This window comes from Salmo salar, chromosome ssa19 (assembly GCF_905237065.1).
Source record: "Salmo salar chromosome ssa19, Ssal_v3.1, whole genome shotgun sequence".
Lineage (NCBI taxonomy): Eukaryota > Metazoa > Chordata > Actinopteri > Salmoniformes > Salmonidae > Salmo > Salmo salar.
Genome location: NC_059460.1, coordinates 61,767,473 through 61,789,429, shown reverse-complemented (window position 1 = coordinate 61,789,429; position 21,957 = coordinate 61,767,473). Strand labels below are relative to the sequence as shown.

General features: G+C 39.2%; 1 protein-coding gene across 1 annotated transcript in view; it reads left to right on the top strand.

Annotated features, from left to right (window-relative positions):
• Positions 1-5,854: 5,854 nt before the first annotated feature.
• Positions 5,855-21,957, top strand: part of acsl5 (acyl-CoA synthetase long chain family member 5) — a 30,218-nt gene continuing 14,115 nt past the window's right edge. The window contains exons 1-10 of the mRNA XM_014158690.2: positions 5,855-6,127; positions 9,271-9,434; positions 9,650-9,758; positions 9,937-10,001; positions 14,591-14,692; positions 14,900-14,999; positions 17,130-17,308; positions 19,595-19,627; positions 19,775-19,826; positions 19,910-19,983. Coding sequence (XP_014014165.2) covers positions 9,279-9,434; positions 9,650-9,758; positions 9,937-10,001; positions 14,591-14,692; positions 14,900-14,999; positions 17,130-17,308; positions 19,595-19,627; positions 19,775-19,826; positions 19,910-19,983 — 870 coding nt within the window. The 5' untranslated portion in view covers positions 5,855-6,127; positions 9,271-9,278. The remainder of the gene's footprint in view (positions 6,128-9,270; positions 9,435-9,649; positions 9,759-9,936; positions 10,002-14,590; positions 14,693-14,899; positions 15,000-17,129; positions 17,309-19,594; positions 19,628-19,774; positions 19,827-19,909; positions 19,984-21,957) is intronic.

Genomic DNA, 21,957 nt, shown 5'->3' with positions numbered 1-21,957 from the left:
ATGTTCGTGTCGGCGTTGTTTTACGCCGTATGTGTTTTCTCCCCTGTGTTTGGGAACATTTGTTTTTGTGTGAGTGTATATTAAAAACACCACTACCCTGTGTTCGCTGCTTCCTGCGCCTCATTCCTCCTCCACGACTACCAAGCCGTAACAGACATCAATAAGGAATCAGAGCTTTCACCTGGATTCACCTGATCAGTCAATGTCATGGAAAGAGTTTTAATGTTTTGTACACTCAATGTATGTTTCTTAAGGGTAGCTTTAGGGTAGAAGCTAAACAACAATTGTTTATTATTTATGGTTCAAACGCAGATTGTTGGCCCCAATGCAATGTGTAGACAGGGCTAGGCTACATGTTACATAACCTAGGCTAGGTTATGTTATGATACATGTGTTTGGTGTGTTTAAATGTTTGTTCAAATCGCTGCTGGGTTTTTATTTCAGCTGTTAAAAAATATGAAGTATAGAGGTACATCATGACGATGATATGTCGCTGATTGGAAGGTGTGGGAAGAGGGTGAGTATAAAGTGATAAACGTGAAGGGAGGTGGAGAGGGAGCAGCAGCTAGGTAAAAAAATGTGTGTGCGTAAAGTAACATCATGCAGAACATTGTAAAATGGTTAAGATGGCGCCGACAGAGGGCACCTCACACTCCGATAAAACATTGCAGGTTTCAACAATTTTCAGCGTGTTTTCTAGTGTTTTTCTAAAATGTTCTTAATCCGTTTGCTTCATGCATTGCTACATAGTTTCTTCAGTGAGGGGCCAAGCTACTTGGGAGTCCTTCCAGAGAGTAGGAAGCGAAGACACCGACAGAGAGGCAGACGTGGCAGGGTCTTAGTGAGATTAAGACGCTGGCGACCCGTCCTCCATTACCGAGCATACTACTCGCCAATGTTCAATCATTAATTAACAAAACTTGACAAACTCAGAGCGAGGATCTCCTTCCAGAGGGACATCAGATTCTGCAACAGATTTAGTTTTTCTGAAACTTGGCTTTGGCAAGCCTAAATAAGTTCAGGAGTAAGAATGTGCTTAACAAATCACATAATAAGTGTTTAACATGATTTTTGACTGACAACCCCATCTCTCTACCCCACACATACAATTATCTGTAAGGACCCTCAATAACCAAGTTATTGAAGAAGGCTTTGACAAGGCTGTACATCTGATGTGCAAAAAAGCCCTTCCCTTGTAGTTTGGAATTTAGTTCATTCATGAAGACCATGATGTCCACGGTGAAGGCAAAATCAGCCAACCATTCTTTATAGCCTTTGCCCTGCCCTGAACAGTCTTTACTCAGCCTCCCCCCCAATGGACAATTGTTTATTCATCACTGTACAGTTATGATGTATACTAAACAAACATATGAACACAACATGCAACAATTTCAAAGATTTTACTGAGTTATAGTTCATATAAGGAAATCAGTCAATAGAAATAAATTCATTAGGCCCTAATCTATGGATTTCACATGACCTGGAATACAGATGTGCATCTTTTGGTCACACAGATTTGTAAAAAAAAAAAAAGGTAGAGGTGTGTATCAGGATACCAGTCAGTATCTGGTGTGACCACCATTTGCCTCATGCAGCGCGACATATCTCCTTCACATAGAGTTCATCAGGCTGTTGATTGTGGCCAGTTTAATGTTGTCCCACTCCTCTTCAATGGCTGTGCGAAGTTACTGGATATTGGCGAGAACTGGAACTGTTGAACACGTCAATCCAGAGCATCCCAAACATGCTCAATGGGTGGCATGTCTGGTGAGTATGCAGGCCATGGAAGAACTGGGACATTTTCAGATTCAAAGAATTGTGGACAGATCCTTGAGATATGTGCATTATCATGCTGAAACATGAGGTGATGGCGACGGATGAATGGCACGGCAATTGGCCTCAGGATCTCGTCATGGTATCTCTGTGAATTCAAATTGATATCAACAAAATGCATTTGTGTTCGTTGTCCATAGTTTATGCCTGCCTATACCATAACTCCACCATGGGGCACTCTGTTCACAACGTTGACATCATCAAACCGCTCGCCCACGCAACACTATACATGTGGCCTGCGGTTGTGAGGCCAGTTGGACGTACTGCCAAATTATCTTCAACAATGTTGGAGGCAGTTTATGATAAAGAAATTAGCATTCTCATTCTCTAGCAACAGCTCTGGTGGACAATCCTTCAGTCAGCATGCTAATTGCACACTCCCTCAAAACTTGAGACATCTCTGGCATTGTGTTGTGTGACAGAACTGCACATTTTGGAGTAGCCTTTTATTGTCCCCAGCAAAAGGTGCACGAGTGTAAGGATCCTGCTGTTTAATCACACCTGTCAGGTGGATGGATTATCTTGGCTCACTAACAGGGATGTAAACAAATTGGTGCACTAAATTTGAGAGAAATAAGCTTTCTGTGCATATGAAAATGGACTTATATTTTTGTTCAGTGTATATAGTGATATTTATATTGTTGTTGTTTTACCATTTTCATTATTTTATTTCACTTAATCCTGCATGTTGGAGCTCAGCGCCAAAGACTTCCACTGTACCCTGAAATCACACCTGCAACCCTGTACATGTGACTATTAAACACTCTGAATCTGAAGGATTTTTAGCTATAGGAAAGAGGTGTGGGATGGGACAGCTCGATCAGGTAGTGCAGCCTCCGCCTTTTAATTAAAATAGGAATCAATTATCATGGTGGCACTTCCTGTACTGATGACTAGGGTGACAACTATTGTGTTTCCAGGGTCATGCTGTGTCGCACTAACGATGTGTTAACCATGTGCTAACGACCAAAGGTGAATAGAACAGAATACAGGTGATGCTGATTGAAGTAGGTGTGCCTTAATCCCCACAGATTTCCCATCGTTAGCCCCACCATGAACACTATCCTGTTAAACTAACACTAGAATCGAGAATTTCCTAGTGTTGATGCTGGCAAGTAGCTTATACATTGCCTTCAGAAAGTATTCACACCCCTTTACTTTGTGTTGTGTTACAGCCTGGATTTAAAATGTATTCATTGAGATTTAGAGTCACTGATTTACACACAATATCTCATAATGTCAAAATTGAATTTTGTTTGTAGAAAACGTTCGAAATTAATAAAAAATTTAAAGCTGAAATGTCTTGAGTCAATAAGTATTCAACCCCTTTGTTATGGCAAGCCTAAATAAGTTCAGGAGTAAGAATGTGCTTAACAAATCACATAATAATTGTTTAACATGATTTTTGACTGACAACCCCATCTCTCTACCCCACACATACAATTATCTGTAAGGACCCTCAATCGAGTAATGCATATCTAAAACAGATTCAACTACAAAGACCAGGGAGGTTTTTCAATGCCTCGCAAAGAAGGGATTGGTAGATGTGTAAAAAAATAAAATCCCTTTGAGGATGGTGAAGTTCTTAATTAGGCTTTGGATGGTGTATCAGTACACCCAGTCACTACAAAGATACAGGATCCTTCCTAACCAAGTTATCGAAGAAGAAGGAAACTGCTTAGGGTTTTCACCATGAGCACAATTGTGATTTTAAAACAGTTACAGAGTTGAGTGGTTGTGACATGAGAAAACTGAAGATGGATCAAAAACATTGTAGTTACTCCACAATACTAACATAAATGACAGAGTGAAAAGAAAGAAGCCTGTGTAACCGATGTGAAATGGCTAGTTAGTTAGCGGTGGTGCGCGCTAATAGCGTTTCAATCGGTGACGTCACTCGCTCTGAGACCTGAAGTGGTTGTTCCCCTTGCGTTGCAAGGGCCGCGGCTTTTGTGGCTCGATGGGTAACGATGCTTCGTGGGTGTCAGTTGTTGATGTGTGCAAGGGTCCCTGGTTCGAGCCCAGGTTTGGGGCGAAGAGAGGGATGTTACACCTGTCCAGAATAAAAATATTCAAAAACATGCATCCTGTTTGCAACTAGGCACTTACATAATAATGTAGAAAATGTGTCAAAGAAATTAACTTTTTGTCCTGAATACAAAACGTTATGTTCTGGGCAAATCCAACGCAACACATCACTGAGTACCACTCTTCATATTTTCAATCATGGTGGTAGCTGCATCATGTTATGAGTATGCTTGTCATCTTCAAGGACTAGGGAGTTTTTTGGGATAAAAATAAACAGAAAACAGCTAAGAACAGCCAAAATCCTAGAGGAAAACCTGGTTCGGTCTTCTTTCCAACATACACTGGGATACAAATTCACCTTTCAGCAGGACAATAACCTAAAACACAAGGCTAAATCTGCAATGGAGTTGCTTACCAAGACGACATTGAATGTTCCTGAGTGGCCTGGTTAAAGTTCTGATTTATATCGGCTTGAAAATCGATCCCAAGGCTTGAAAATGGCTTTCTAGTTTTGATCAACAACCAACTTGCCAGAGCTTGAAGACATTTTTTAAAGAATAATGGGCAAATATTGTACAATCCAGTTGCGCAAAGCTCTTAGAGATTTACCCCTTTGGCAGCTGTGTAGATTGTTGACCAAAAATTACAATTAAATACATTTTAATCCCACTTTGTAAAACAACAAAATGTGGAAAAAGTCAAGGGGTGTGAATACTTTTTGAAGGCATTGTATATGTGAACATATTTCCTTGAATCTTCTGATAAGCTAGCATTTCAAAACAATGCTACTATAACCCCAGTCATTCTAGTGTCCTTCTGGAGAAACCCTGATCCACCTATGCATTGATAGCATCATTGCTGTCTGGTTAGCATAAATAATTAAATCAAAAGAGGTAGCTTGCATTATCCTGGGTACGTGTATTGAATGCTTACACCCTGTGGTAAACATACATCCCTTTCCAAGGTTATTCAGAATTTGGCCAAATACAAAATATTTTTTATACTAAAATCACATGAATGTTGTTAGGTTATCATGGAATCTTCAGTAGAAGTTTAATCTTATAGTAGTTTGACCTTTGAGATCAAAACGCAACACCCATAGGCAGTGCGGTACCGTGTCAAGACTAGCTCAATCGTATGTTTATAAAGTATTTTTCAAGTCAATAACACATGTAGATTTTTTTTTTTTTACCTTTATTTAACTACGCAAGTCAGTTAAGAACAAATTCTTATTTTCAATAACAGCCTAGGAACAGTGGGTTAACTGCCTTGTTCAGGGGCAGAACGACAGATTTTTACCTTGTCAGCTCAGGGATTCAATCTTTTAACCTTCCGGTTACTAGTCCAACGCTCTAACCACTAGGCTACCTGCCGCCCTATGACATGAACTTGCTTCCCAAGTCGATAAGGACACGTGTTGCCTATACAGAGTATTAAGTAAGGTATGGATTTTGGGTTAGTTGAGATATTGGAATTGAAAGGTTAGGTGAGGAGCAGTATACAGAGGAGGAGATTATAAGAACTTGGCTAGAAGCCTGTGCAACCTTTAACCTATTGACCAATCCAGTAAGTTATCTGTTATTGGAAAGCATATTTCATACATTATGTCGACATATTGTATAAAATGTATTAGAAATGGTACCAAAAATTGAGTGGGAAGGTGAGGAGCCGGATGATAAGATCTTGGCTAGAAGCTGCACCAAGATGACAACCTTTCACCCAATGAACAAATCAAATCAAATCAAATTGTATTTGTCACATGCGCCGAATACAACAGGTGTAGACCTTACAGTGAAATGCTTACTCACAAGCCCACAGTTTTAAGAAAATAGAGTTCAGAAAATATTTATTGAATAAACTAAAGTTAAAAAAATCTAAATAAAGTAACACAATAAAATAACAATAATGAGGCTATATACAGGGGGTACAGGAAGCTTGGCCCCAGTGATGTATTGGGCCGTGCGCACTACCCTCTGTAGCGCCTTACGTTGATGTCTTTGCTCATTTTCAGTTATCAGTTTGAAAGATAGTGGCCAAGGTTCAAAGGTCACTTCCTCTCAGCTCAGTTTTATTGGAGCTTTGGTTATGACTTCCTCACTCGCCCGAGTGTCAGCAAGCAGACCAGTGGACGAGGCTTGGTCCTACACACACACACACAGACACGCATAGACACACACCTGTCATCGGTGAGTGGAGCCCCCAAAGAGCAGACGGTGAAATTGGAAAGGACGGCGGAGAAACCGAAAGATACCTGGGAGAAAGACAGGTAGGGTGGCAGTGCTTCATGTCATGTTTTGTGTGCTTGTTAGGTGAAGGGGTTAGACTGTTGACATTGGTCAAACAAACAAATCGTTAAGATTGTATTTGCATAACCCCTCTCAGGTGATCTAAAGATGTTCGACTAAGTATTGACACACTATCAGTATGATGAATTCAACTGCAACATGCTTCAACTAAGTTTAAAGAAAACATGTTAGCAGAGTTAGCCTAGCTAAATATGTTTTAGACTGTTTGAGTATACAGATAGGTACTCCTGACTATGGTTTTGCACAGTTAAAACTGTTAACTGGGTGTACTTTATTGACTAGTGATGTTGATGGGCTAATCGAGTCTGTATTTGCCCCTTTATTTGCATAAAAGGTAATGTCAGATGGACAGTATTAACCACAATGCACCATTTTGACCATTGATCAGATTAAGAAAAACGGTGATATCGAGTGATGCATTATGTAGTCGTAGTATGGGTAAAAGCACCAAATAGATAGAGAGAATAGATAGAAATAGAGTCAAACAAATATGGTATGCTATGTGAAAACGTTTTTTACCCCCTATCGAATTAAAATACACTTGTATCATCAGGTAACAGAATCTGAGAAAGCATTTTAGATGCGTTTGGCAGATCATGAATATAAATTTGAAGGTCCAAAAATCCATCCCTGTGGTACACCCTCTACATTTGATCTCAAGAGGGGGAGTATACTCCTGGAAATATGGTCAGTGGTATTATCAACAGTATCAAATCTTTATGCGTCCAGTGGGTCTGACCTCCCAAGTGCCCTTGAAGTTCTGACTTTGGACTGTAGATGACCATAAAGTCTTATCAATGTCTTTCACTGTTCCCTATGCAGGCGTTTCAGAAGGCCGATCTGTTAGCATAAATCGATTAATTCTTCCTTCAGTTTCTCCTCTTACTGAAATACAGTCAGCGTTGAATACACACACGAGCATGCACATAAACACACCCACACACTAGGTCAAAGACAAATATTGACATTGAGAATTGTTAGAGGCAAGCATTGAATTGAAGGAGATGGCGGAAATGGGTAAACCTAGGTAAACAGCATTCTACAATGTACCAAGTAGACCACTACATTGAGAATTACTCTAACAGTAAATGTACATGGGGCAAAAGTCATTTCAGATAACACTACAGTAATATACACTGACTTTGATCCCATTTAATGGTAACACACACACATGCAGATCCAGTCAAAAGTGTGGACACACCTACTCATTCATGGGTTTTTCTTTATTTGTACTATTTTCTACATTGTAGAATAATAGTGAAGACATCAAAACTATGAAATAACACATATGGAATCATGTAGTAACCAAAAAAAGTGTTAAACAAATCAAAATACATTTTATATTTGAGATTCTTCAAAGTAGCCACCCTTTGCCTTGATGACAGCTTTGTCCACTCTTGTCATTCTCTCAACCAGCTTCATGAGGTAGTCACCTGGAATGCATTACAATTAACAGGTGTGCCTTATTAAAAGTGAATGTCTTTCATTTCTTTCCTTCTTAATGCGTTTGAGCCAATCAGTTGTGTTGTGACAAGGTTGGGGTGGTATACAGAAGATAGCCCTATTTGGTAAAAGTCCATATTATGTCAAGAACAGCTCAAATAATTAAGAAGAAACAACAGTCCATTATTACTTTAAGACATTAAGGTCAGTCAATGCGGAAATTTCAAGAACTTTTTAAGTTTCTTCAAGTGCAGTCGCAAAAACCATCAAGCACTATGATGAAACTGGCTCTCATGAGGACCGCCATTGGAAAGGAAGTCCCAGTTACCTCTGCTGCAGAATATATGTTTATTAGAGATGCCAGCCTCAGAAATTGCATCCAAAATAAATGCTTCACTGAGTTCAAGTAACAGACACATCTCAACATCAACTGTTCAGAGGAGACTGTGTGAATCAGGCCTTCATGGTTGAATTGCTGCAAAGAAACCACTACTAAAGGACACCAATAATAAGAAGAGACTTGCTTGGGCCAAGAAACATGGGCAATGGACATTAGACTGGTGGAAATCTGTCCTTTGGTCTGATGAGTCCAAATTGGAGATTTTTGGTTCCAACCGCCGTGTCTTTGTGAGACGCAGAGTAGGTGAACGGATGATCTCCGCATGTGTGGTTCCCACAGTGAAGCATGGAGGAAGATTTTGTGATGGTGTGGGGGTGCTTTGCTGGTGACACTGTCTGTGATTTATTTAAAATTCAAGGCATACTTAACCAGCATGGCTACCACAGCATTCTGCAGCGATATGCCATCCGATCTGGTTTGCGCTTAGTGGGACTATCATTTGTTTTTCAACAGGACAATGACCCAACACATCTCTAGGCTATGTAAGGGCTATTTGACCAAGAAGGAGAGTGATGGAGTGCTGCATCAGATGACCATCAGATCACCCAACTTCAACCCAATTGAGATGGTTTGGGATGAGTTGGACTGCAGAGTGAAAGAAAAGCAGCCAACAAGTGCTCAGCATATGTGGGAACTAATCATTCCTGATGAAGCTGGTTGACAGAATGGCATGAGTGTGCAAAACTGTCATCAAGGCAAAGGGTGGCTACTTTGAATAATCTCAAATATAAAATATATTTTGATTTGTTTAACACTTTTTTTGGTTACTAAATGTATACTACATACACTATTTGTTATTTCATAGTTTTGATGTGTTTCCTATTATTCCACAATGTAGAAAATAGTAAAAATAAAGAAACTCTGGACACACCTACTCATTCAAAACATTTGACTGGTACTGAACATCATACGTGATACATGTACCCTGCACAAAAGAAAATTGTCATATTCCAATGAAATCACTACATATCTCAGCTAGACAATACAATGTGTACATTTTAGTCATTTATCAGACAGGAGCAATTAGGGTTAAGTGCCTTCGCTTTTTGTATGTGTCTGTATGTGTATTTATTAAGTATCCCCATTTATTTGGACACATTGACAGATATTTCACCTAGTCGGCTCAGGATTTGAACCTGCAACATTTCGGTTACTGGCCCGACGCGCTTAACCGCTAGACTACCTACCGCCAATATAAGTGTATACAAGTAATAGTGTTAATATTGTGTATTGGTAACAGCACTTCCTTTCTCTCGTCAGATTTGAACATGGACTTCCTCCTCAACTTCCTGTTTAGCCCTCTGCCCACCTCGGCCATCGTCTCCCTGTTTGCCTTGATGGGGGCTGCCCTGGTCTACCTCAACACCAGGCCTAAACCCCTCACTATGCCTGCAGACCTCAACTGCCAGACCGTAGGAGTCAAGGTAAGGACACTCTCCGGCTGAATTGCAAATTGACCCCTAGCCTCTACCTACACCCTAGGCACTCCTGTATCTGAGAGGATTGGATCACATGGTTGAGGGTCAATTCCATTTCAATTCAGTCAAATCAGGAAGTCATAAACAGATTCCAATTCCAATTTTCCTCATTGCTTTTCAATGTGTCTTCCCTTTATGTCATTGCTCTCCCTCATATCCAGGATGGAGCGAGGAAAAGTGCCCTGCAGGAAGATGACAACCTGATGTCGTATTTTCATGACGATGCCAGAACACTGTACGAAGTTTTCCAGAGGGGACTACAAGTCTCAGGTCACCACCATATCTCCTTCTGTCACATATATCTTGTTTCTGCACTAAGAATAAGAGAGAGGTTTTTGGAATCAACATTAGAATACATAGTAGTATTCATGTCTGACTGAGCGTGGCAAGGTCAGTGAGATTATGTGGTTATCATAATGAGGAGATCAAATCCATGTCTCATTTACAGGTAATGGACCCTGTCTAGGCTACAGGAAACCAGGGCAACCGTACCAGTGGCTGAAATACAAACAGGTAGGACACTGTCACCGATACTACTTACATAGGCCTGCATGTCTCTGGGTCTGAATTCAGAAAATATTTTGTATACAATATTTTGGAAAAAAATATGGAATGAGTCAACGGCTTTTCTAAGTGGTTCATGCGTTGACATTCATTTGTGTTTGTTTGTGTATTTATTAGGTATCCCAATGTGTTAGGTTCTGTCCTAACACATTAAGGCACTTACATCACACAAAAAACCTTACATCATATAAAATTATTACACCACTTCATATCTACAATACAACATTTATAATACCACCATACAACAATATTACAATGTACACTACCGTTCAAAGTTTGGGGTCACTTAGAAATTTCCTTGTTTTTGAAAGAAAAGCATATTTTTTTGTCCATTAAAATAACAACAAATTGATCAGAAATACAGTGTAGACATTGTTAATGTGGTAAATGACTATTGTAGCTGGAAACGGCAGATTTTTTTTATGGAATATCTACATAGGCGCACATAGGCCCATTATCAGCAACCATCACTCCTGTGCTCCAATGGCACGTTGTGTTAGCTAATCCAAGTTAATCATTTTAAAAGGCTAGTTGATCATTAGAAAACCCTTTTGCAATTTTGTTAGCACAGCTGAAAACTGTTGTGCTGATTAAAGCAGCAATAAAACTGGCCTTCTTTAGACTAGTTGAGCATCTGGAGCATCAGCATTTGTGGGTTTGATTACAGGCTCAAAATGGCTAGAAACAAAGCACTTTCTTCTGAAACTCATCAGTTTATTCTTGTTCTAAGAAATGAAAGCTATTCCATGCGAGAAATTGCCAAGAAACTGAAGATCTGGTACAACGCTGTGTACTACTCTCTTCACAGAACAGCACAAACTGGCTCTAACCAGAATAGAAAGAGGAGTGGGAGGCCCCGGTACACAACTGAGCAAGAGGACAAGTACATTAGAGTGTCTAGTTTGAGAAACAGATGCCTCACAAGTCCTCAACTGGCAGCTTCAATAAATAGTACCGCAAAACACCAGTCTCAACGTCAACAGTGAAGAAGCGGCTCTGGGATGCTGGCCTTCTAGGCAGAGTTGCAAAGAAAAAGCCATGTCTCAGACTGGCCAATAAAAAGAAAAGATTAAGATGGGCAAAATAACACAGACACTGGACAGAGGAACTCTGCCTTGAAGGCCAGCATCCTGGAGTTGCCTCTTCACTGTCGACGGTGAGACTAGAAATTTCTAAGCGACCCCAAACTTTTGAGCTGTAGTGTACGTGTGCGTGTAGAGAGCGTGTTCTAGCGTGTTTGCGTATGCGTGTGAACCTGTGTGTGTCTCTTCACAGTCTGCTTTGTTCCATAAAGTGTAGTTTTATCTGTTTTTTTTAAACCTGATTTTACTGCATGCATGAGTTACTTGATGTGGAATAGAGTTCTATGTAGTCATGGCTCTGTGTTGTACTGTATGTTACCCAGAGTCTGTTCTGGACTTGAAGAAACCCCTTGTGTCATGTCTTGTGGGGTATGCATAGGTGTCTGAGCTGTGTGCTAGACATTTGAACAGACAGCTCGGTGCTTTCAACATGTCAATACCTCTTACAAATCAAATCAAAATCACATTTTATGTCACATGCACCGAGGTGTAGACCTTACATTGAAATGCTTACTTATAAGCCCTTAACCAACAATGCATTTTTAAGAAAAATATCCAAAACAAGTAAGAAATAAAAGTAACAAATAATTAAACAGCAGTGTGAAAATAGCAATAACGAGGCTACATACAGGGGTTACTGGTACAGAGTCAATGTGTGGGGGCACCGGTTAGTCGAGGTAATATGTACATGTAGGTAGAGTTATTAAAGTGACAATGCATAGATAATAACAGACAGTAGCAGCAGCGTAAAAGAGACAAAAAAGACAAGTAGTGATGCAGTCAATCTTTCCTCTACTTTGAGCCAGGAGAGATTGACATGCATGGCATTGATATTAGCTCTCCGCGTACATTTAAGGGCCAGCCTTGCTGCTCTGTTCTGGGCCAACTGTAGTTTGCCTATGTCTCTCTTTGTGGCACTTGACCATATGACTGAGCAGTAGTCCAGGTGCGACAAAACTAGGGCCTGTAGGACTTGTTTTGATGATAGCAATGTCAAGAAAGCAGAGCAACGCTTTATTGTGGACAGACCTCTCCCCATCTTAGCTACCATTGCATCAATATGTTTTGAAAATGACAGTTTACAATTCAGGGTGACACCAAGCCGTTTAGTCTCCTCAACTTGCTCAATTTCCACATTATTCATTACAAGATTTAGATGAGGGTTAGAGTTTAGTGACTTGTCTGTCCAAAATACAATACTTTTCGTTTTTTAAATATTTAGTACTAGCTTGTTACTTGCCATCTATTTTAAAAATGACTGCAATTCTTTGTTAAGGATTGCAGTGATTTCACCTCCTGTGGTAGCTGATGTGTATAATGTTGTGTTATCAGCATACATATATACACAGCCTTTACTCAGTGCCATTAGTAAAGATTGAAAAAAAGTGAGCGGCCTAGAAAACTTCCCTGGAAAATGCCACTCTACCTTGATTATGTTGGAAAAGCTTCCATTAAAGAACACCAACTTTTCTGTTAGATGGGTCATTCTTGATCCACGATACAGCAGGGGATGTAAAGCCATAATAATACGTTTCTACAGCAGCAGATTATGATCGATAACGTCAAAGCTAACAACACAGCTCCCACAAGCTTCTTCTCATCAATTTCTTTCAGCCAATCATCAGTTATTTGTGTAAGTGCCGTACATATTGAGTGCCCTTCCTTATAAGCATTGTGAAAGTCAATTGTGAATTAGTTTACTGTAAAATAGCATTATCTGGTCAAACACAATTTTTTCCAAAGGTTTACTAAAGGTTGGTAGCAGGCTGATTGGTCGGCAGTATTCTTGGGTAGCGGAATTACTTTTGTTTCCCTCCAGGCCTGAGGGCACACACTTTCCTATAGGCTTAGATTGAAGAGATAGGAGTGGCAATACAGTCCGCTATCATCCTCAGTACTTTTCCATCCAAGTTGTGAGACCCAGGTGGCTTGTCATTGTTGATAGACAATAATATAATTTTTTCACCTCTTCCACACTCACTTTACTGAATTCAAAATTACAGTGCTTGTCTTTCATAATTTGGTCAGTTATGAATGGCTGTGTAGGTTCAGAGTGTGTTGTTGGCATGTCATGCCTAAATTTGCTAATGTTGCCAATGAAAAAAATCATTAACGTAGTTGCCAATATCATTGGGTTTTGTGATGAATGAACCATCTGATTCAATAAAGGATGGAGCTGAGGTCGCCTTTCTTGGCCACAATTTAATTTAAAGCGCTCCAAAACGTTTTACAATCATTCTTTATATAATTTCTTTGTTTCTTCTTTTTGCTTAGTTTAGTCACATGATTTTGCAATTTACAGCATGTTCAACGATCAGCTGTGCAGCCAGACTTATTTGCCATTCACTTTGGCCTCGACCCTCTCAACCATACATTTTTTTAATTCCTCATCGATCCACCGGGATTTAAACGTTTTTACAGACATTTTCTTAATGGGTACATGCTTATTAGTAACTGGAATAAGAAATTTCATAAATGCGTTAAGTGCAGCGTCTTCAACGACGCAAACATTACAAAACCTCTTGTATGATCTCTTATACACTATATTAGGCCCAGCCTTTGGACATTTTTTCTAACTTTTTTTTATTGCAGGCTAGATGTGGCTACAATATTATGATCACTACATCCAAAGGATGTGGATACTGCTTTAGAGCAGATTTCTGCAGCATTAGTAAAGATGTGATTAATACATGTGGATGATTTCATTCCTGTGCTGTTTGTAAATACCCTAGTAGATTGATTAATAACCTGAACCAGGTTGGAGGCACTGGTTACAGCCTGAAGCTTTTTCTTGGGTAGACAGCTTTATGAAAGCCAGTCAATATTTGTCACCCAGAAAGTACACGTCTCTGTTGACATCACATACATTATCAAGCATTTCACACATATTATCCAGAAACTGACTGTTAGCACTTGGTGGTCTATAGCAACTTCCCACAAGTATAGGCTTTAGGTGAGCCAGGTGAATCTGTAGCCATATTATTTCAACAGCATTTGACATGAGATCCTCTCTAAGCTTTACAGGAATATGACTGAATATAAACAGCAACACCTCCCCCATTGGTATCCCTGTCTCTTCTGTTGATGTTATAACCATATATTGCTACCACTGTATCATCAAAATAATTATCTAACTGAGTTTCAGAGATAGCCAGTATATGAATGCATTCTGTTTCTAGCAAGTTATCAATTTCATGAACCTTGTTTCTTAGGCTACATATGTTAATGTTAATAATACATATGTTAATTTTTTGCGCTTTTCTGGGTTGTTTGTTGTTATTGCTTTACTGGGAGGCTTGTCATTGCTTTATCAGAGGTAGACATGACAGTGACTTGTCCGTAATTATAACTTTTGATGGACAGGCGGCATTCTTCGTGCATTTGATCAAGCTCTGTATGAATAGAGACCCTAACATCCTTGACTTTAGACCTTTTATGTAATGCCTCCCACCGCAGGTGTCCAATCGGGCTGAGCACCTTGGGTCAGGGCTGATCCACAGGGGCCTGAAGCCGACCCCTGATACCTTCATTGGTATCTTTGCTCAGAACAGACCAGAGGTGAGACATTTTTTTTTTCTAGGTTAAGTATATTTCATCTATCACTGTCATATTGATGCATACAGAAGTTGCAGTTATTGAACTGTTTGAAAAATCAGAATTGGTATTGTATTCGAATCAACACTCACGCTGTGCACATGAGTGTTGATCCATTGAACATTGATCCTTTACGGCTTATTATTGCTCCCTGCTTGTTCTTTGGTCCAGTGGATTATCAGTGAGCTGGCCTGCTACACCTATTCCATGGTGGCGGTGCCCCTGTACGACACCCTGGGACATGAGGCACTGGAGTTCATTATTAAGAAAGGTAATTGGGCCTTCTCCACCATGTACTGCACTTTATTAAGTGTTAATGAGGACAGGTTTAGGCCCGTCATTCCCTAGGGGTTCCACAAGGCTTGTTCCCGAGTCCACTATATTTTACCTTGACTAATCTTCTTCTTATTTTTCCTCTCACTTCTAAACTCCACCTCCTCCCCTCTATGCCACTGCTAGTATAGTGCAAGCCTTCATAAACCCTTTATAACGCTCACATAGATGCTTTAGAAATCATTTATAAACAAAGTAATGCTATAAAGAATGTGGCAAAGGGGTTGTGCCACATTTGGCAAAATCAAGATGCATGGACCTGTTACAACCAAGTATGAATACATACATGTATGCATGCGTACAAATTAATAAAAAATAGAAAAGCAGAAATGTCTTGATTCAATAAGTATTCAACCCCTTCATTATGGCAAGTCTAAATAAGTAACAATGTTCTACACAAGTCACATAAGGTTCATGGACTCCCTCTGTGGGCAATAATAGTGTTTAACATGATTTGTGAATGACTACCTCCTCTTTGTGCCCCACACATACAATTATCTGCAAGGTCCCTCAGTCGAGCACTGAATTTCTAACACAGATTCAACCACAAAGACCAGGGAGGTTTTCCCAAAGCCTCACAAAGAACGGCACCTATTGGTAGATGGGTAAAAATGAAATAAAAAGCAGACATTAAATATCAAATTTTATTTGTCACATGCGCCGAATACAACAGTGAAATGCTTACTGTTATGTATGCTCCCTCTCCGGCCTCTAGGTCATCAGGCTGCTCATTATGGAGCACACCTGTCACCATCGTTACGTGCACCTGGACTCCATCACCTCCCTGATTACCTTCCCTATATATGTCACTCCCTTTGGTTCCTCCCCCAGGCGTTATTGTTTCTGTTCCAGTGTCATGTCTGTGCGTTGTTCATGTTTGGCACTCCCTGAACTTGCTTCCCGACTCTCAGCGCACACGTTGCACTTACTTACATGCCCTTAACCAACAATGCAGTTTTAAGAAAAAGAAGTGTTAAAGTATTTACTAAAATAAACTGAAGTAAAAAATAAATAAATAAGATTAATAAAACAAAATAAAAAAGAAGGAAAAATAGAAAAATAACAAATAATTAAGGAGCAACAATAAATAACAGTAGCGAGGCTATCTACAGGGGGTACTGGTACAGAGTCAATCTGCGGGGGCACAGGTTAGTCGAGGTAATTGAGGTAATATGCACATGTAGGTAGAGGTAAATTGACTATGCATGGATAATAAACAGAGAGTGGCAGCAGCGGGGTGGACAATGCAATAAGTCCGGGTAGCCATTTGATTAGCTGTTCAGGAGTCTTATGCTTGAGGGTAGAAGCTGTTAAGAAGCCTTTTGGACCTAAACTTTATCCTGAATATAAAATGTTTTGGGCAAATCCAATACAACACTCTCCATATTTTCAAGAATAGTGGTGGCTGCATCATGGTATGGGTATGCTTGACATTGGCAAAAACTGGGAAGTTTTTCAGGATGAAACAAAATGGGATTTAGCAAAGCACAGGCAAAATCCTAGAGGAAAACTTGCTTCAGTCTGCTTTACACCAGATACTGGGAGAGGAATTCACCTTTGAGTAGGACAATAACCTATAATGCAAGGCCACATCTACACTGGAGTTGCTTACCAAGAAGACAGTGACTGTTCTTGAGTGGCCCAGTTACAGTTTTGACTTAAATCTGCTTGAAAATCTAAGGCAAGACTAACAGAGCTTGAAGAATTTTGAAAAGAATGGGCAAATATTGGGCAAATATTGCACAATCCAGGTGTGCAGAGCTCATAGACTTACCCCAAAAGACTCACAGCTGTAATCGCTACCAAAGGTGTCTCTAACAACAGTATATTAACTCAGGGGAGAATATACTAATCAAGCTATATTAGTGTTTTATTTTTATTATAATATTTGACATTACATAGTATTTTGTGTAGGTCAATGACAAAAAAAGTATCATTTAATTCATTTCAATCCCACTTTGTAACGCAACAAAATGTATAAACATCCAAGGGGGTTGAATACTTATGATACCCACTGTACATACATGTTCCAGCTGCCACATTTTCAACTGGTTGTTTGTGATTTCAGCGGACATCTCCACAGTGCTGTGTGACAAACAGAACAAAGCCGAGACACTGCTGGAAAACTGTGAGAAGGGAGAGATGCCTGAGCTCAAAACCATTATCCTCATGGATGCCTTTGACACCAAGCTGACCGCACGGGGCGCAAAGTGTGGGGTGGACATTCTGTCCCTGAAGGAAGTGGAGGTACTGTACTGTATGACAGCATATAGGGATGTATAAGAAAATAAGCATTTACACACTTTCAATGGCTTTGAGCAGGTGCTGGGGAACAAAATATTTGTTAAGTAAAGAAAGAAAGATTGCACACTTTAATCTATGCTTCCAAGCTTTTCGACCCTTGGGGTCTTCCTCAGGTCGAAGCCTGTTTCTCCCGAGGGGTTCCTCAAGGGTCTATGATAAGTCCAGCTCTATTTTACCCATGCTCCGAGAACAAATTGACCTTAATCATAGATAGGATCAGCTTTACATTCCCAACTCCTAACAACCATTTGGGGGATAATACTGCAGGACTTACATTGTCAATTTAAGCTGTCTTAATGAGGTCCCAACTGTAATGGGTCAAGAAAGTTATAGTGGTAATCACTACTCTCTAGGGCAGTGTTTCGCAAATCCCTCCTCACGTCCTTCTACTCAGTTCCACTTATTTGACTTATTATTTCCAGTTAATTGCGGAAAGACGTTCCGCTAGCGGAACCCCATTCCGCTAGCAGAACCCCTCGCCAACAGCCAGTGAAATAGCAGGGCGCCAAATTCAAAACAACAAAAATCTCATAATTCAAATGTGTATATATATATTTTTTTATATATTTAAAAATGATACATACAAGTATTATACACCATTTTAAAGAAACTTCTCGTTAATCCAACCACAGTGTCCGATTTCAAAAAGGCTTTACGGCAAAAGCATACCATTAGATTATGTTGGGACAGCGCCTAGACAAGAAAAACCACACAGCCATTTTCCAAGCAAGGAGAGGCGTCACAAAAACCAGAAATACAGCTAAAATTAAACACTAACCTTTGATCTTCTTCAGATGACACTCCCAGGACTCAATGTTACACAACACATGTATGTTTTGTTCGATAAAGTTCATACGTATATAAAAAAAAACATTTTACATTGGCACGTAATGTTCAGAAATGTTTTGCCTCCAAAACTTCCAGTGAATGAGCACATCAATTTACAGAAATACACATCGTGAACTTTGATTAAAGATACGAGTGTTTTACATAGGATTAAAGATAAACTTCTCCTTAATGCAACTGCTTTGTCAGATTTCAAAACAGCTTTAAGGCGAAAGCACATTGTTCAATATTCTGAGTACAGCGCTCAGCCATCAAAACAAGCTATACAGTTACCCGCCAAGTTGTGGAGTCAACAAAAGTCAGAAACAGCATTATAAATCTTCACTTACCTTTGCTGATCTTCGGCGGAATGCACTCGAAAGACTCCCAGTTCCACAAGAAATGTTTGTTTTCTTCGATAAAGTCCATATTTATGTCCAAATACCTCCGTTTTGTTTGCATGTTTACTTCAGTTTAGCTCACTAATCGAAATGCACAATGCGCGGGCACAAAGGCTGGACGAAAAGTCCAAAAAGTTCCATTACAGTTCCTAGAAACATGTCAAATGATGTCCATAATCATTATTTGGGATATTTTTGTCATAAATATTCAATAATATTCCAACCGGACAATAGCGTATTGAATACAAAAGAAAGAACGGTGTGCTTCACGTGACCGTGCGAGAGTGCACTATTGTCTTTCAGGAAGCCTGTTTTGAGAGCTCTTATTCGATTCCCTGTCAAATTACAAGCCTGAAACAATTTCTAAAGACTGTTGACATCTGCTGGAAACATTGGGAAGTGCAATTCAATTTGACCCCACAGACACAGCATATTAAAAAGGCAGTCACTTAAAAACTACAACCCTCAAAATCTCCCACTTCCTGGTTGGAATTTTCTTGGGGTTTTTGCCTGCCATATGAGTTCTGTTATACTCACAGACATTATTTAAAACAGTTTTGGAAACTTTAGAGTGTTTTCTATCCAAATCTACACATTATATGCATATCATAGCTTCTGGGCCTGAGTAACGGGCAGTTTACTTTGGGCACCTTATTCATCCAAATTTCCAAATACTGCCCACTAGCACGAAGAAGTTAAAGCACACCTCAACTAATGAAGTGCATGGTTATTAGTTGACGAGTTGAATCAAGTGTCCTTGTACTGAAATTCCATAGTCTTACACCAGTGCAATGTAAGACAATGCTGAAATGCATACAATTTGTGGAACTGTCTGGGAGTACTCAAGAAGAGGTTTGGTAAACAATGCTATAGGGTAGTTAAGCAAGTACTAGTCCCTAGTATTTCAGTGGCCATGCCCAATGTAGAGCAAATGCTGTCCTCTTTTCAAACATTGCCGAAAAACTGTTTTAGATAAATCAATTGAATCCTAAATATTTTTTAGGCTCTGGGGAAGGACCATCTACACAAGCCAGTTGTAAGTAAATTATCCAGTCTACAAAAAAATTCTTAGAAATATTTAGCTATATTTAAGCCACCTGCTTTTGATTTAAAAATTGTTATTTTCTGCCAACATTGTATGTAGAAATACTACAATAAATGTGTGTTTTTGCTACCCATACAGCCACCAAAGCCGGAGGACCTCAGCATCATATGTTTTACCAGTGGAACTACAGGTTGACCATACTGTACTTTCCTCTGTGTGTGTGTGTCTCGTATATAATGTGAACACCCTCCAAACATTAGTTGTTGGTTTCAGGTGACCCTAAGGGAGCCATGCTGACTCATGAAAATGTGGTCTCGGATGCAGCAGGTGTGATTAAAACCTTTGAGGTATGCATACTCTATCAGGAACTGACATATAAACACTGCCTAGGTCCAGGTTTTACCTTGTAGGAAAGTTATCCTACCCATAGAAGGACATCTAGAATCCCATAAAGTAATCCAATAACGTATACAGTGAGCTCCAAAAGTATTGGGACTGTGACACATTTTGTTGTTGTTTTGGCCCTGTACTTCAGCACTGGATTTGAAATTATACAATGACTACGAGTTTAAAATGCAGACTGTCAGCTTTATTTGAGGGTATTTTCATCCATATCGAGTGAACAGTTTAGAAATAAAAATTTTTTTTTTTATAATGGTGAGAGGTTAGCATCTCTTGGGTGTATGATATTTGTGTGTCTAACTTTCTCACTCAAAACAAGGTTGGTTATTAAAATCAGATCTAGCAATAATATCAAGGGGCTACAAATCCAGGGCTTAAAAACAAAGCTGTCATTGTACGCTGATGATTCATGTTTTCTTTTAAATCCACAATTTCGATCCCTCCACAGCCTCATAGAGGATCTAGATACTTTTTCTAACCTCTCTGGATTACAACCAAATTATAAGTGTACTATATAACATATTGGATCACAAAAAAATACAACTTTTACATTACCATGTAGTTTACCAATAAAATGGTTTGAAGGTGAAGTGGACATACTCGGAAGAGAGAAATGATCTCAATACAATACATTTTAATAGAAAATTAGCAAAAATAGATAGGATCTTACTATAATGGAAAGGAAAATACCTGTCTATTTGTGGAAAAAACACCCTGATTTAACTCTTTAGTCATATCCCAGTTTACCTATTTGCTTATGGCCTTGCCTACACCCAACGGCTTGTTTTTTTTATTATTTGAGCAAAAAAGAGTCAATTTTATTTGGAACGGCAATTCAGATAAACGGGCCTATTTATATAATGCTATTTTAAAAACAAACCATAGAAAGTTTGTTGCAATTTCAGTTTAATCCATCAGAAAAGACAGAACAAGTATTACAACAAATATTATGGTTAAACTCAAATATACTAATTGCGAAAAGAACGTCAATAAAACATTTTTTTTAAAATTCAGTATTATCTTTACAAATTATATCATAACTGGACTGGTGGAGTTATGTTACACATGCAGCTAACAAAATATATGGAAATGTATGTTCTACCCAAAATTACAACCAACTAATTGCAGCATTACCGCAAAAGTTGAAGAGGCAAGTGGAGGGGGGGAGTAAGGAACTTGTCTGTTGGCCCTGCATTAAAGAACACAATTGGTTAAGAAAATTGTGATAAATAAAAAAGTATACCAGTTTAATTTAAGGACCAAAAATGGACAGCTGTGCCATACAGATTGCAAAATAGTTGAAGAGATTTTTGATGTACCGATTCCATGGCACATGGTTTATGAACTGATACACAAAATGACGGAGGATTCAAAAATTCTTGCAACTAATAGAATGTTATATATATATTGGGGATATAACTATCCCAGCTCTGCAAATTTTGCTGCGAAGAGACAATCATTTGATCATTTAAGTTGGTACTGTCCATATGTAGCTTGTTTTTGGTGGCAGATTCAGGAATGGCTGAAGAATTGCAACATTTACCTGAAGCTAACTCTGCTAATAGCACTGCTGGGTGATTTGAAAAGTCATAGTCAATTGGTCAATAATATAATAATACTCTTAACAAAAAATATATATATATTTACAATCTGTAGAAACTATGAGAATAGAAAGGTTCAGAACTTTTGTGAAACATCACAGCACAGTGACAAATGTATGGCAAATAGAAGTCAAAACTGGATGGTGTTCCGAGATAGATGGGAGGGGTTGAGCAGAGCTGAGGGGTGGGACTAAAAATAACATAACTCATGTAAAATATACTGTGTCCGCAAAATATATATAGGTTCAGAACTGTTGTGAAACAGCATAGTTGAAAAATATATATGGCAAATAGACAGAGATATATGGGAGGGGTTGA